This window comes from Mizuhopecten yessoensis, unplaced genomic scaffold, assembly GCF_002113885.1.
Source record: "Mizuhopecten yessoensis strain PY_sf001 unplaced genomic scaffold, ASM211388v2 scaffold716361, whole genome shotgun sequence".
NCBI classification, from domain to species: domain Eukaryota; kingdom Metazoa; phylum Mollusca; class Bivalvia; order Pectinida; family Pectinidae; genus Mizuhopecten; species Mizuhopecten yessoensis.
In genome coordinates, this window is record NW_018480078.1 from 311,702 (window position 1) to 325,193 (window position 13,492).

Below are 13,492 nucleotides of genomic sequence, written 5' to 3' on the forward strand. Positions count from 1 at the left end.
CAAGTTTAAGAAAAGTTGGTACATATTCTAATTTTGCAAAAGCATTAAACAATGTACATAAGCATTTATACATAATTTCCTCAACCGTAAAAACTATCGCAGCTGAATCTTCCAATGGTCTTTAACCTTGCAGAAAATCGGAAAGTTCAGATTTCACCATTTTAGCTCCGGCAGATCCAGTCGACACTCTTTTAGACCGGGATTTAATTAAGGACCAAAATGAATTTAAATTCAAATCTGCTGCGTCCTCAATATCTGAGTTCAGTTTCAAAAGGTGTTACTCTGATAATTGACGGTGCTAAAGACGAAACTCACGTTTTGCGTCCTTATACATCCGAAAAGAAGGAGCATCGGGATCACGTGGCTGACCTTCGTAATCCCAAATACACATTAACCTCCACATCTTATGGTGTAGCTTTTTTAGTTCACCCTTCCAATAAAGCTTTAGGAATTTCCGGAACTTACGCTTTTGAAGGGAAGCTAAAGAGACGTCTTGTAAGCATTTGATCAAGCGATCATTAAAAATGTCAATGTCGGAGGATGATTTAAAATCGAGAGAGGTTTGACTTCACAATAAAACGATGAAGGTTCTCGTTATAAAGTGCCGTACCTGCGTCACAATAATACCTCACCTTCCTCACCCTCCTTTATCTATCATTACTATAATGCCTCAACATCCTCGCCCTACTTCATCTATCATTACTATAATGCCCCACCATCCTCACCATCCTTCAACTATCATTACTATAATGCCTCACCATCCTCACCCTCCTTGATCTATCATTACTATAATGCATCACCATCCTCACCCTAACCTCACAAAAGAATGTGAGGCTGAAGATAACCATTGTACATCTATTTTTAGCTTAACATGGGTTCCAACATCAGTAGCTTCTGACAACATACAGTTCGTAACATCTAGTATATTTCATACCTGACACAATACACCACCTGGTTTTTCAACATTAGTAGAATTTTGGTCTTCCATTCACTTCATTATAAACGAAAATAGCCTTCCTCATGTGTAGTCTTTTTACTTGTAGGTGGTCCGGAGTGTTCAGGGCTTTGTAGTGGATTTCGAGTCAGGTAAGTTATAATATTCAAAATATTAACCTGTATATGTCATGAAATAAGTTATAGCTTTAGACGGTGTCAATGTAAATAGAAATCGCGTTTAAGATTGATCTTAACAACGGAAAACGGCCAACGTACGACCCGCGACAGGGTAAATCTATATTCATTTGTATTCTTTATATAAATTTCATGAAATGAATCGTCATTTTTCTCAGAACAAAACGTAAAAAACAATCGTCACCATCTACTATCATCTACTATCCGATAGTCGATCTACTGTTCTACTGTAATACCAGAAAACTCATATTCTTATATTTTATCACATTGAATGGCTGGCATCATCTATTGAATGGCAAAGCGGGACGGGCCGATTTGCCGTTTTACATCATGGTTTCCCTGCTCCTGAAGGAAGGCTCCCTGGTCAGCATCCAGATAAGACTGGTGTCCGAGTCATCCCTACAGAGGCACCAGAGGACGTCCTACCGCCGAATCCAGGGGAAGGTGGCGGAGCGGTGGGACCAGTATGCCCAGGATGCCATCTCCACCTCGGAAGAGGGTGGGGCACGTGTATGCACCCAGAGCGACGGCTGACCAGCAGTAGGATATATACAGTGGTTGATTCTTTGTTAAATACATCTATAGTATAGACTTGCTTTAGTTATTTTCTTTAGGGTTCGGAAGTGAGAGTAGTTTTGATTAATTAATTAAAGATATTAGACCAGTCATTTCATTAGCTTATATTAATGTGCGCTGATTTGATGGATATTTGTGTAAATAGAAGTTCCATCAGATGAAAACTTGAATGATCAATTAGTACATATGGGATAGACGTCTCCTTCTCCCCTATCTAGTACTTTTCCTTCTTTTTATCGTCTGCTAAGTAACCGAACTACTCGGCCGTGAAGCGGGTGATAAACCACTCAAACAAACAAACAAACACAATGAAAAGCTTTCTCTTACTCGGGCAGTCGAAGTGGAAATATCACTAAAAAGAAAGGTAAACAGCGGCCAAGCTAAAGAGGTTTGGGCCTAGCTATATAAGTTAATGCAACCCCAATGTTGTTATGTTGAAATGAATTACATGCCTGAAGTAATGTCACGAGTTTGAGCCATGATGTGTATCAGTTTTAACAGACCCAATAAACAGGGGGGGGGGGGGGGGGGGGCTTATATTTCTTAAAATATTTACTACTTTTTTACTTGCAAAGGAAAACATTGCTGATTCGATATACATAATACAAAAAATGATCACTCATTTTGCGAACAATAAACTTTAAAAAGACCGAGCAAAATGAAACATGTATCACCATTGACCATGTGTATAATTTCAGAGACCAACTATTTAGTTGCAGATCGTGGAAATTTGTAGTTTTGCGCCTTTTGACTTTTAGCTCTAAACGCATCAACGATGAACATTAAGTACCCTAATTTTACAAACCAGCTCTAGAAAGACTCATAATTGATTAATACCAAATTATTTGAGGTATTATCAAACTTACATGTTGGTACAGAAATGTAAATAAAGCTGTTCAAAGAAGAACAAACAATTTGTAAAAATTGGTTATTGCATTTGAATTAATCATATCTTTTAAATGTTACGGAGTTATCTCATATTATTAAGATCATATGGAAAATTTCTATTGATTATATTTAAGAACTAAATGTGAAGGCATTATGGTAAAATATCGCGAGGGTGAGAAAATAAAGATAAAAAGTTAACAAAGGCCGCTTCGGCTTGGGTTAATTATTTCCCCAACATATTCGAATCCTGAGTTCATCATTCCAAACATGACATACAAACACATGTTGATTATATTGAATAGATACCATCTACCTGCAATGTAATGAAAATGTGTTTGTCTCAGTAGCCATACGCCTTGATTATATGTATGGAATTGGCTCTTCTTAAGCGCTTGCAGACAAGCTGTGCGATTTTGATAATAACGTTGTGGTAAGTTGTCCTATTTTACATGTTTAACCCCGACACATTTCGAAAGGATTATATATGTATGTATCTTAAATATACGAAACATGCTCAGAACTAAAGAATATGCATCGCTCCCGCAACCTGAGGGTGACCCGCCACTATCAGCAAGTTTTAATTAATTGTATGGATAGTGAAAGTCAACTCACCTCATTTAAAGACCCTATCTCCAATTTAGGAGTCTGAAAACAACCTTTATTTACAGTCACCATTTGGTGTCTCTATTCGGCAGACGATAAAGAATTAACACTGACGTCAGGCCTAGTACAAGGTGTTTATTTCAAATGAAATCAACATACAAATGAAATTAACATACAAATGAAATCAACATACACATGAAATCAACATACAAATGAAATTAACATTTCACAGAACTGCAAACACTTTTTTCAAGTCACATTCATCGTAAGTTCAGCGTTATATTTTCATCGTGAGCTTCATACATGTAGGTTTAAGTAGAACAAGAGGTTAAATAAAAACATCCCTTTTTGCTTGTTATCTATGTGATAAAACAACCTGTTAATTCCTTATATTTATACATCTGTAATCAAGGCAACAGTGTATAAAATATTTTGTGTTTACATGTACAATTAAATCGTAAACACCCTTTCATGCAGTGATTATATTGTATTCTTGTATCTGAATGTCTTTGTTCGGAACTTATCGAATCTATATTTATATTACCCATCACGATTCTTTTGAAAGTAAAAGCGCAGTGAATACTTTGCCCTCTAAGTCTAAAAGTACCGCCCCCGCTGTTTAAACTGGTTCAACGGGGTTTAAAGGGATCGTGTGTTTTATTTAGGTATTAAACGCATTTGTAAACATATGTATTCCTTTGTTGAAAATGGGATTTAAATTCATGCGTTGGCCTATTCCGTGACGGTTTTACGTGTCACGAACAATGCTGTCGTAACACTCTGTTACAATGTCTGTCTGTCTTAGGTTGTAGCGCTTACAAGTATGTTCACATAACAACATCTATTTGTCTCTCTAGCACTAAAGAATGTACTTTTCTGAGGTTCAAATCACGATTAAGTCTGGAGTCCACCTTGTGTAATAGTGTGTTTTTTTGTAATATTTAACAAATCATGATCAATTTTAAAAGCAAACACGCATCTGAAAAATGTGCAAAAAATACTTGATGCCTGTTGTGTGTAAATATATGTTTTACAAGAATTTGACCATTTTAGCGGCCAATGCCGAAATTACACCTTTTATGACCCTATATCGACCACTTAAATCGTCATTGTGTCGCAATATTTAATTTTAGTAATTTAAAAGTTCATTCCAGCTGTACAATTTTATAATGTTCAATATAATGAAAATAACATGCGACAAAGACGATGATAACACATTATTGGTATACATGTATATAATTGTTTTTTTTTTACACATTAAGTGTAACTGAAGCACTTTTGATTTTTGACCCCGAAAAGAGTGAACAATAATACAAATATTAATTGGACACAGGCCCCCCTATTGCTTTGGCTGTTTTAGAAAAAAAGAAAAAACCCTTTTGATCCATCAAATATAAATAAAAGTTAACTTAAATCGCTTTTCTGAGTTCAAAGAATAAGTTTAGGAAATTTTACTTCTATGATTAAAACAAAAAACTATTTTTATAAATTCTGCAAATATTCATTCATTTCTGATAACACACTAGGAAGTTATTGTTTGAATTTGTTCTGCAAATGGTCAAAACCAAAAATATCATCCAAAATCACATATTATATTAAATTGATATCTTTGACTGAACATAGCACAAACACGAACACACGGATAAATATAAATCTTTTTGCATTATCTACTATGCCATTAACCTCTTTTTCCAAAAATGCATATAATAAACAAAGTTTAATACGGATTTATTTTGTCTTCTCAGATGAGGACGTCCTTAAGATGACTTTCTATAACGATTATATAATGGCCATCTCTGTCTAGCAGTACGGATCGGATAACCTACATGACTATTTAAACATTTATACAATTAAGGAAACCGTTAAATATTACTATTCTATCACGTTTGGGATGTAATGACACTTTTCATTAGTTAATAACAACGTATTATTAAACGCGTACATGTACTATTTTCCAACAGACCATCGTTTTTCCAAAAAACTCCCCTGGTTTCTGGTACCCGCGGGTATTTATTTTTATGTTTTTGAAGGTTTTTTATGTTCTGCCAAAATTTGGGATTCGAAAATGTTGGGAAAATAATCAACTCAGGCTACAGACAAAAAAATTCTCAACCTTGTTATATATTCCACCATATATGTACATGTAGTACACGCATATATTTATTGAGTATGTCATAACTAGAACATATTTACGACATCTATGTCTCCATGGCAACAAGTTAGGATATGAATACAATTTGTATCTCTCTATATAAAAGTTAAATTGACAATACAATCAATGTGTATGTGTGTGTTTGCGTGCGTACTTGCGTATTAATTTCAAAATAAATTCAAATGGTATTCCATTTGAATTTATTTTGAAATTAATACGCAGGTACGCACGCAAAAAAGGAGGATAATAAATATGAACAAAAATGTTCTGACACGAACCGCGTCAAGTTTTTGATTCCGGACTGGAAGATAAAAAAATATATATGTTTATTTCCGTCTTGGAGCAATTGTATTGGAGGCAATCCTATATTGCTGGGACTGTATTTCTGTATCGTCGGCAAAAGATGTACATTTTAAATTTTAAAAAGTGGCGGCCAAAGAGCACTACCCTGAGGGCTTCCACTGGTTACCGCCAAATTAAACAGTCGAAAACCATAGTTCTAAAGAAAAACAACAGATTGCCTTTTCGTCAGGATCTTGGATAAACATACATTAATACGAAAGAAAATTCAAAAGCTGAAACGAAAACCATTTGAAAGTACCGGAAAATATCATTATAAATTGACCGAGACTGTTTTTGTCAAGTCGAGTGTAACGGAAAACGAAACCAAACAATCCGAATTGACCAGTCGTGAAAAATCTGATTCGCTATGTAAATAGAAAATAGGCATTATGGTACTGTACACCCCTGGGATATAATGGGAACTTTTATGGGACCACTATGTACTTATGTTGAACTTTTGACAAAATTGTGTGTCTTTGTATTGAACTAAAATGTCAGTTTAAGCATTTAACTGCTTTTAAACGGCATTCATACGTAGAATTCATTTGTCCTTCACCTTGCCAAGAAATGCTGACTTAACCATTACAATCCGGGACTAGTGCTGTTAGATCATTAAAACGATAGCATTTTAAATGGCAATCCTCGCTTTTCTGAATAACACTGTAATCCTCCCAGAACATAAATATTACGTAATCTGTTTTTATAATATATTTTATTTCAAACCAAATAAGGCAAAGTGTCGCATACAAACCGTGTCTATGGACGGCATCGTAACATGAGTTTAGCTGTTTCAAAGATTGTGTCTTTCAACAAAAGGTTTATGGGCCTTAAACAGTCATCTGAGTTAAATTACAGTTGCTGCCTGTCGGAAGAATACAACTATATATAACCCAAACAATGTCTGTTTGACTGTGGATTGGCTTTTACAAAACAATGTTAGGTAGTGACTAACATTTATACATGTATAAAGCCAGCAAAAATTGAATATCAATAAAAAATGACATAGCATAATGAGGTTATAAAGAAAAAGAAAATAGCCCCTAAATTCTAAATAAGTTTGAATTATTCTACACTGAAACTCAATTAAATATACCCAACTCTGCCATTTCCATATATAAATCATAGTAAATATTTACTCCCTGCTAACGTTGGGTGGGAGAGAGGTGGGGGAAGCTCGATGAAATCCACAATTTTGATAAAACATATTTCATGTAGGACATTTCCATCCACAAAGAGGATCTTATTCGAGAATATTTGGAAGAAGATTTTTGAAAGTTAAACCATTTGACCCTTTGGCTCCACCACCCAGGTCCTAATGGACAGCCATATCTTATAATTTTTTATCCCCATCTAAGGTAAGTGATTAACACAAAGTTTCATAAAATCTGACATACAATTTTTGAAGTGAAGTCAAAAATATGATTGTTAAGGTTTTGCATTAAGTGGCCCCTATGAGCCCCAACTACCACACAAACCCATGATATGGTCAGCCCTTCCTGGGGTATAAATTCTGATTCTATCATCTAAGCATCATGTTATGAAAAAATTGTTAAAATCCGCTTGTGAGTTTCAGAGGAGAAATATTTTGAAGGTTTTGCACTATGTGCCTCCATATGGCCCCGCCTCTCAGCCTCCTCAGGGGTCAGCCCTATCCTGAGTATAGATTATAGTTTCCACCATTGGCTTATAACTACCAGAAAGCTCCATCAAAATCTGACAAACGGTTTTTGAGAAGAAGTCGACAGTGTTATTGTTTACGCACGACGCACGACGATAACTGATCGCAATACGACTACTATTGAGTCATCTGAGTGACTCGGGTAACCTATAAAACTACTGGTCTGAAGGCTAAGAACACTATAACTCGAACTAGTAGTATACGTCTCTTTAAGATGTAACAAGCACCTATATTAGGTAGATAATAGTACCACTTGGACCTTATCTATTTAATATAATTATGTATTGTCCTATTCGTCATAAAACATTTCGATTGTTTCTTATTGCATAACACACATATTGGAAACGATATATGCACTTTTCCATTGTCTTTTTAATATCATTGACGGAATAGCTTTTAATGATAGAAACAAATAAATCTATGACGCAATTACCGCAGATTTGATTTTCTGCTTCCTCGACTATCAATTTACATGTATATAAGTTTTTCTACCACACGCTGTGTTATTCCACTCACAGACATTGCATTGTATAAACATGCAGACTGTTAAAAAAATGAGTTATACACCTCATGTGGTATAAGACCTTCCAGAGTTTTGAGTGGTCGAGAAGATGAACTTTGACCGGGACTACTTTTTCCATGTGCTTTTTCACATGCTGTTTATTTAAAATTTATTTTATTTAAAGATCTGTCACAGTGTCGGGAAATATTTCGTTCTCCCAACGTCCCGTTATCGCTATTTGGAGGGTCTGACTATAGCTGAACTTTCACTATAAACGTAACCATAGAACCGTCACGAATAAACGTCCCAGGCCTATGGTTTTGGACATTGACAGCGATTAGTTTGTCTTCATCAGTTTGCGGGAGGCAGACTTCGTACGATATGCGTCAATTTATATATATTAATGCAATACTGCATATTCTGAATACTTAAAGACGATCACCTATTATATTTATTTTGACAATTATTAAATTTGTAAAAAAAACAAGTAATTTTTGAATATTAATGAGTGACTTTTTACATATGGGTCATAACACTACGCAAGCCTTGTCAACAAAATGTGTGTATGCTATTCAAATCAGGAAATACTCCAGATGTTTCCGACTGAGATTGTGGTAGAAACAGATCACACGACTCGTGGTTGTTGAGTATGGTATTTATTTCACTCTCGTTAGTTTATTTTCAAAATCGAGCGAAAGAGGGAGAGGGCCATGAGTTTCTATTGAGAATAGATTCTGTCAGTAAAGGAGGATCATTAAAAATTAAGAAAAGAAATAGGATAGAAATTTAACCACAACAGGATTGTCGCAATTAGGGATTGGGAGTTTGTTATGCACAAGTAGGATTGAAATTTAAAGTCGGGGGTGTTTTTTCAGGGGGTTATCGGGTTCGAGTTATTGTCTTATACTTTTCGATCCTACCTGGGCCAAATTCTGTGTCAAAAACATGTTTTCGCTATATATATGATTTACAAGGCCGTGATAGATGACATGTGCGCTTTTGTTAGCGGGGTTTTGATTGGTAATATGTCAAAACTAGTGGGTTTTTTCTATAAGCGGAATCGAGTGAATTTCGATCCTAGCTGAGCCAAATTGTGTGTCCAAAATGCTGATTACCAGATTTGTATAGATTGTATAGTCACGTTCTTTCCAGAACAAAAACCTACCCACACACAGTTCGGTTTTTGAGATATTTCGTGATTTGTAATTCAAAAGAATGGTTATTTATATATTTAACAATGAAAAGTGTAACGTACAGTGGATATGTCGCCGAAACGTAAATGTATTTGTTATAGTACAGGTATTACAGGTGTACTAGTGTCCGGATATGAGGCCAAGGTGACACAGGTAGCCGCGTGATGCGGGACGGGTAACGTGTAACCGCACGTGTTACAGGTGCGACACTGGTGTCTATAGAGTAATAAATGTAGTTTGAGGGTAACATAGTCATTCGAGTCTTGACGGTTCAACGGTTCACTTCAAGAAATTATGTTTTCTTTTGTTAAATCATAGAATTAGAAATCATAGAAATTTCCCCGTTTTCCTTGAGACAGGTACGAAATCCAGGGAAGATTCTGGAAAGGGAATTCCTAGCGTCGGGCAGGACCGGATTCAGGACGAAGAGAAGGGAGAAGGAGGAAGGGAAGAAGGATCGGGCACGTGCCCTTTGTATTTCATGTACTTGTCCTTTAATAAAATGGTTGACCGTCGAAGGCCACTCCAACACATAGGTGTTGAGTTTTATATGACAAACGCTTCATGTTCGGTTGAATGTAGTGAATTAGAATCATAACTTGTTTTATAATGCTTGGCAATGTTTACTAAAGCATTGATACGTTATGTGTCACTTCCTGGCACAATACTTGTGAAACGTGTTTGAAACTTGTCGATAAAACGATGTTTATTTGTCGACTATTATTGAAATATTTAATAGTCAACATTCCTTACTTTATCGTTTGTATTGGGGAGGGGAGGGAACTCTTAATACGAGTGACAATAGAACGTCAAGACGCTAAAACACTAGTGCCAACTTTCTAGACTCATAATAGGCTACATTCTCACCTGTGGGATCCCTTTGTGTGCATGCTCTCATAAATACTTATTATCCTGTCTGGAAAGATAAAATGTTGCTATGCTACAGATTTCATATGAATAACAAATTGGGCATGTTGTAAAGTCGTTATTTTTCTGAAACAAATGTTCATGAGCTGACTGGTTTTTGTAACGTCATCTCTGCAATGTAAACAGGATAATAGCAGCAAATATATATATATTTATGTATTCAACAACATGTGCGCTCAAATATATGCAACGAGAAAACCTGAAGTTGGTGTTGTTTTGTTATCTAGAAATTTAAAGATAACACTCGTTTCGCATTGTTATTGTTTTATTCACAGAAAGGTAAACATGAACAAATATGTTTCACAAAATTAATCAAGCACAAATAACTGCAACCTGGCAAGTTGACCAAAACGAATATCTTATTTACCTTCAGTATGACAAAAGCTGTTTTTTAATTTATGTTACCTGATTTATGTATGAATAGGAAAGAACGACCAATAAAACATTATTACTATAAATATGTTTATCGTTAATGATGTGTTTTTGATAAAATAAGCTAAAGAACACTGTTAAATGTTACTTGACCTCAGATAAGTCCACAGCTTAGTGACCTATCAAAACTCTGATATTGACCAAAATCGTTATCAAATTTAGTCATTTCTTGATACAAACGAAGGCATGGTTCCATATGCTACAATGTAACACGTGATGACTTTGTACACGCAGCCCGCAGTCACTTAAGAAGTTCTCGGTGTTTTCTACCAGATACTCGTTCTTAGGAACACTCGGCAGCCCGCTTGGTAAACAGTACCAATACGACACGGCAAGGTCGTACGCAGACTCAGGAAACCTTTTGTCAGATGGGTTGATACTAACTTCCTGTTCGATGTAGATGATGAAACCGTCATCTTGTAATATTCTCGCTGCTTCCAAAATAACTTCTCTGGTATTTGTGCTGCCGTGAGGGACTGGTTGGAATACGGCAACTACGTCATACACCGTGCTCCAGCTCGGTGGCAATTCGGCAATATTCGGAACAGTAAAGAATGCAGTGTTATGTACATCAAACGATTTATCGATACAGCGTTGTGTGTTGATTGGGGATACATCACAACCGTGCACAGATTTTGTTGCAAATTCCTCTGCCAATCTGATGGTAAAATCTCCTTGGCCACACCCAATGTCTAATATTCTTCTGTAGCTTCCTAGTAAAATATAAAATTATAACAATGGTAAGCGTTTTGCACCTAAAGTAGATAGCTACTATTATAAATCCTGTAACGCGCTCCACAGGATATGTAGATCAATTGTCGCAATGTACATGTAAAAAATCCATTCAATCCCTATGTGCACATATGCATGTAGTCTGTGCAAATAGTCTAAAATATAGACGTGACGAGGTAAGTTTTGATGTCCCGCTTAGCCAGGGTATTCTAATAGCAGACCGTATGCTATTCCACAACGTGGCCGAAACCCTCTTAAAGCATCGGTTTCCATAGGTCACAGTACGAGATTTTGGGACACACAACAATGATTCTTTCTCCTACTGCAGTGATCGTAGCGGCTTAACAAGGTAACAAACTCCTGTAGGTAATGGGGAGCTGTTCCATTTAGTGCCTTGTATGTGTCCAGCAAAATTTTGTACTGCGACCTGTATCGTACAGCTAGCTAGTGCAATGGATATATCACAGGTGTGATATGCTCTCTCTTTCGAGTATAACCTATAAATAAACTGCTTCTGAATGGCTGCTTAACATTTCTTAGTGTCCGGTAAATTATCAAATTATTGATATAAAGATAGGAAAAGCATGTTTATCCTAAATTTAAGAATTTGAAAACAATGTTGACTTTGAAAAATAAAGGACAGAGGACCGGTGTAAAATGCAAACCATGACGTTCAGCACGTTGTCTTAATCCATGAGAGCTACCAATGACAACAGTCAATGCCAACACATGTATGCAATATAGTTATTAAGAACATTATGTACAAAAAGAAAAAAACATGTCCTGAACGTTTTTTGTATGTAATTTCCTCTTTAAAATCATTATTGAAATTTGACTTAATGAACTTGCTGTAATTTTAGCAAAATAAAAAAAGAAGTTCATATTTGTATATTGTGGCATAACTATTTCGGAGTAATTATGTTAAACCGTTTCCTAACCTTCACTATGTTCAATCGTAGCCTTTACAAATTCCAGTGCCTCGTCTAAAATGACAGCCCGCCAGACTAGGTATCGCTGTTCCGGTGTATAACCTAGTTAATTACAATATTGTGGCATTAACAATGGTCAGTTGTCGTTAGCAGAACAATCTACCTCAAACAAACATGCTATTCAGTTATCAAATTGAAATGATATTGTAAAATTACATTGGCGTCACATCGACCTGGAGAAATGTATACTTGTATTGACAAAAGGAAAAAGATCAAGTGACACCTTTTACTGTCGTGTTGAAGAAAACATGTATTGGCTTTTATATTATATTGTTTCAATTTTTTTTTCTTTTCGTTTGTATTTTTGCAAATGAAATATGTTTGAATCAAATCAAATATTTAGCTCAGCCGAATATTTACATAAGATGAATTTTGTATATACATGTACCTTCTTGACCGCCAATCTTTGCGCATGCGTGCATAACGTCGACAACATCTTCAAGTTCAGGGGCTATCATACACTCACTAATGATGTCGTTCAGGTCCTCGACGCATTCCCCTTGTATATAAGTTTCTCCTTCGTCTCCAAGCTCGAGAACATGGGACACAACAAGAGACCGTACCATTGCGGAAACGTAACTGTATATCAAACAGATATTGTATAAACACAAAGTGCGTTTATTATTTCATTCTAGAGTCATCAGTCCTTACTCTTTAACTTCAATAGTTTGTTATTCAAATCAATAGATAGACATTGACTATCAATTGATCCTTTTCAACTGTATTGTGTTTTTTCACAGATTTAGTAACATGCCCTTAATTTCGTGTTTGATGCAAGTGTAACACAGCTGTGCCGGAACCCTTCCGTTGCCTAGGTATCTCTTTTAGTAAGAGCGATATAATATCAATCTGAATAATCCACAGTTCGAATCCCGGTGTAGCTCCGCTGATGTTTTTTTACATTTCGATAACTGTTGTTGATTATCTATATTTTTTTCATCAATCGTTTTTCAAAAATGCCGCAAGGTATCCGTTTTTTCAGAATTGTTTTATCAAAGCTTTTGCCATGCTGGAAAAGATCATTTCCAATGCTTAGTTACAGTTTTTGGCAGAGGTATGGGGATTTTTAATTTTCACTAAAAGAGCCAACGGTCATTTTAATGAATTTTTATAGATATAATACATTTTCTCATCAGATTAAAAATGCTTCAATATACCAATACATATTCAGGTACATTAACAACTATATATGCATAGAAAGAATGAGTTGGGTGGTTAAAAGAAATATATATATATATAAACTTTATTTATCTTACAACAATTATGAAGTTAGTTATTTCAACTCATATTAATCATTTTTGCTTGCCCAAATGTGAGCGCATTGAGATTCTAAATGTTGGAGGAAAC

General features: G+C 35.6%; 1 protein-coding gene across 1 annotated transcript; it reads right to left on the reverse strand.

Annotated features, from left to right (window-relative positions):
* Positions 1 to 10,316: 10,316 nt before the first annotated feature.
* Positions 10,317 to 12,619, reverse strand: LOC110443853. The gene is made up of 3 exons (XM_021488281.1): positions 12,534 to 12,619; positions 12,095 to 12,187; positions 10,317 to 11,137 (listed from the first exon to the last, which is right to left on the reverse strand). The coding sequence occupies exons 1-3, from the start codon at positions 12,601 to 12,603 to the stop codon at positions 10,587 to 10,589; spliced, it is 714 nt and encodes a 237-aa protein (XP_021343956.1). The 5' UTR covers positions 12,604 to 12,619; the 3' UTR covers positions 10,317 to 10,586.
* Positions 12,620 to 13,492: the final 873 nt, after the last annotated feature.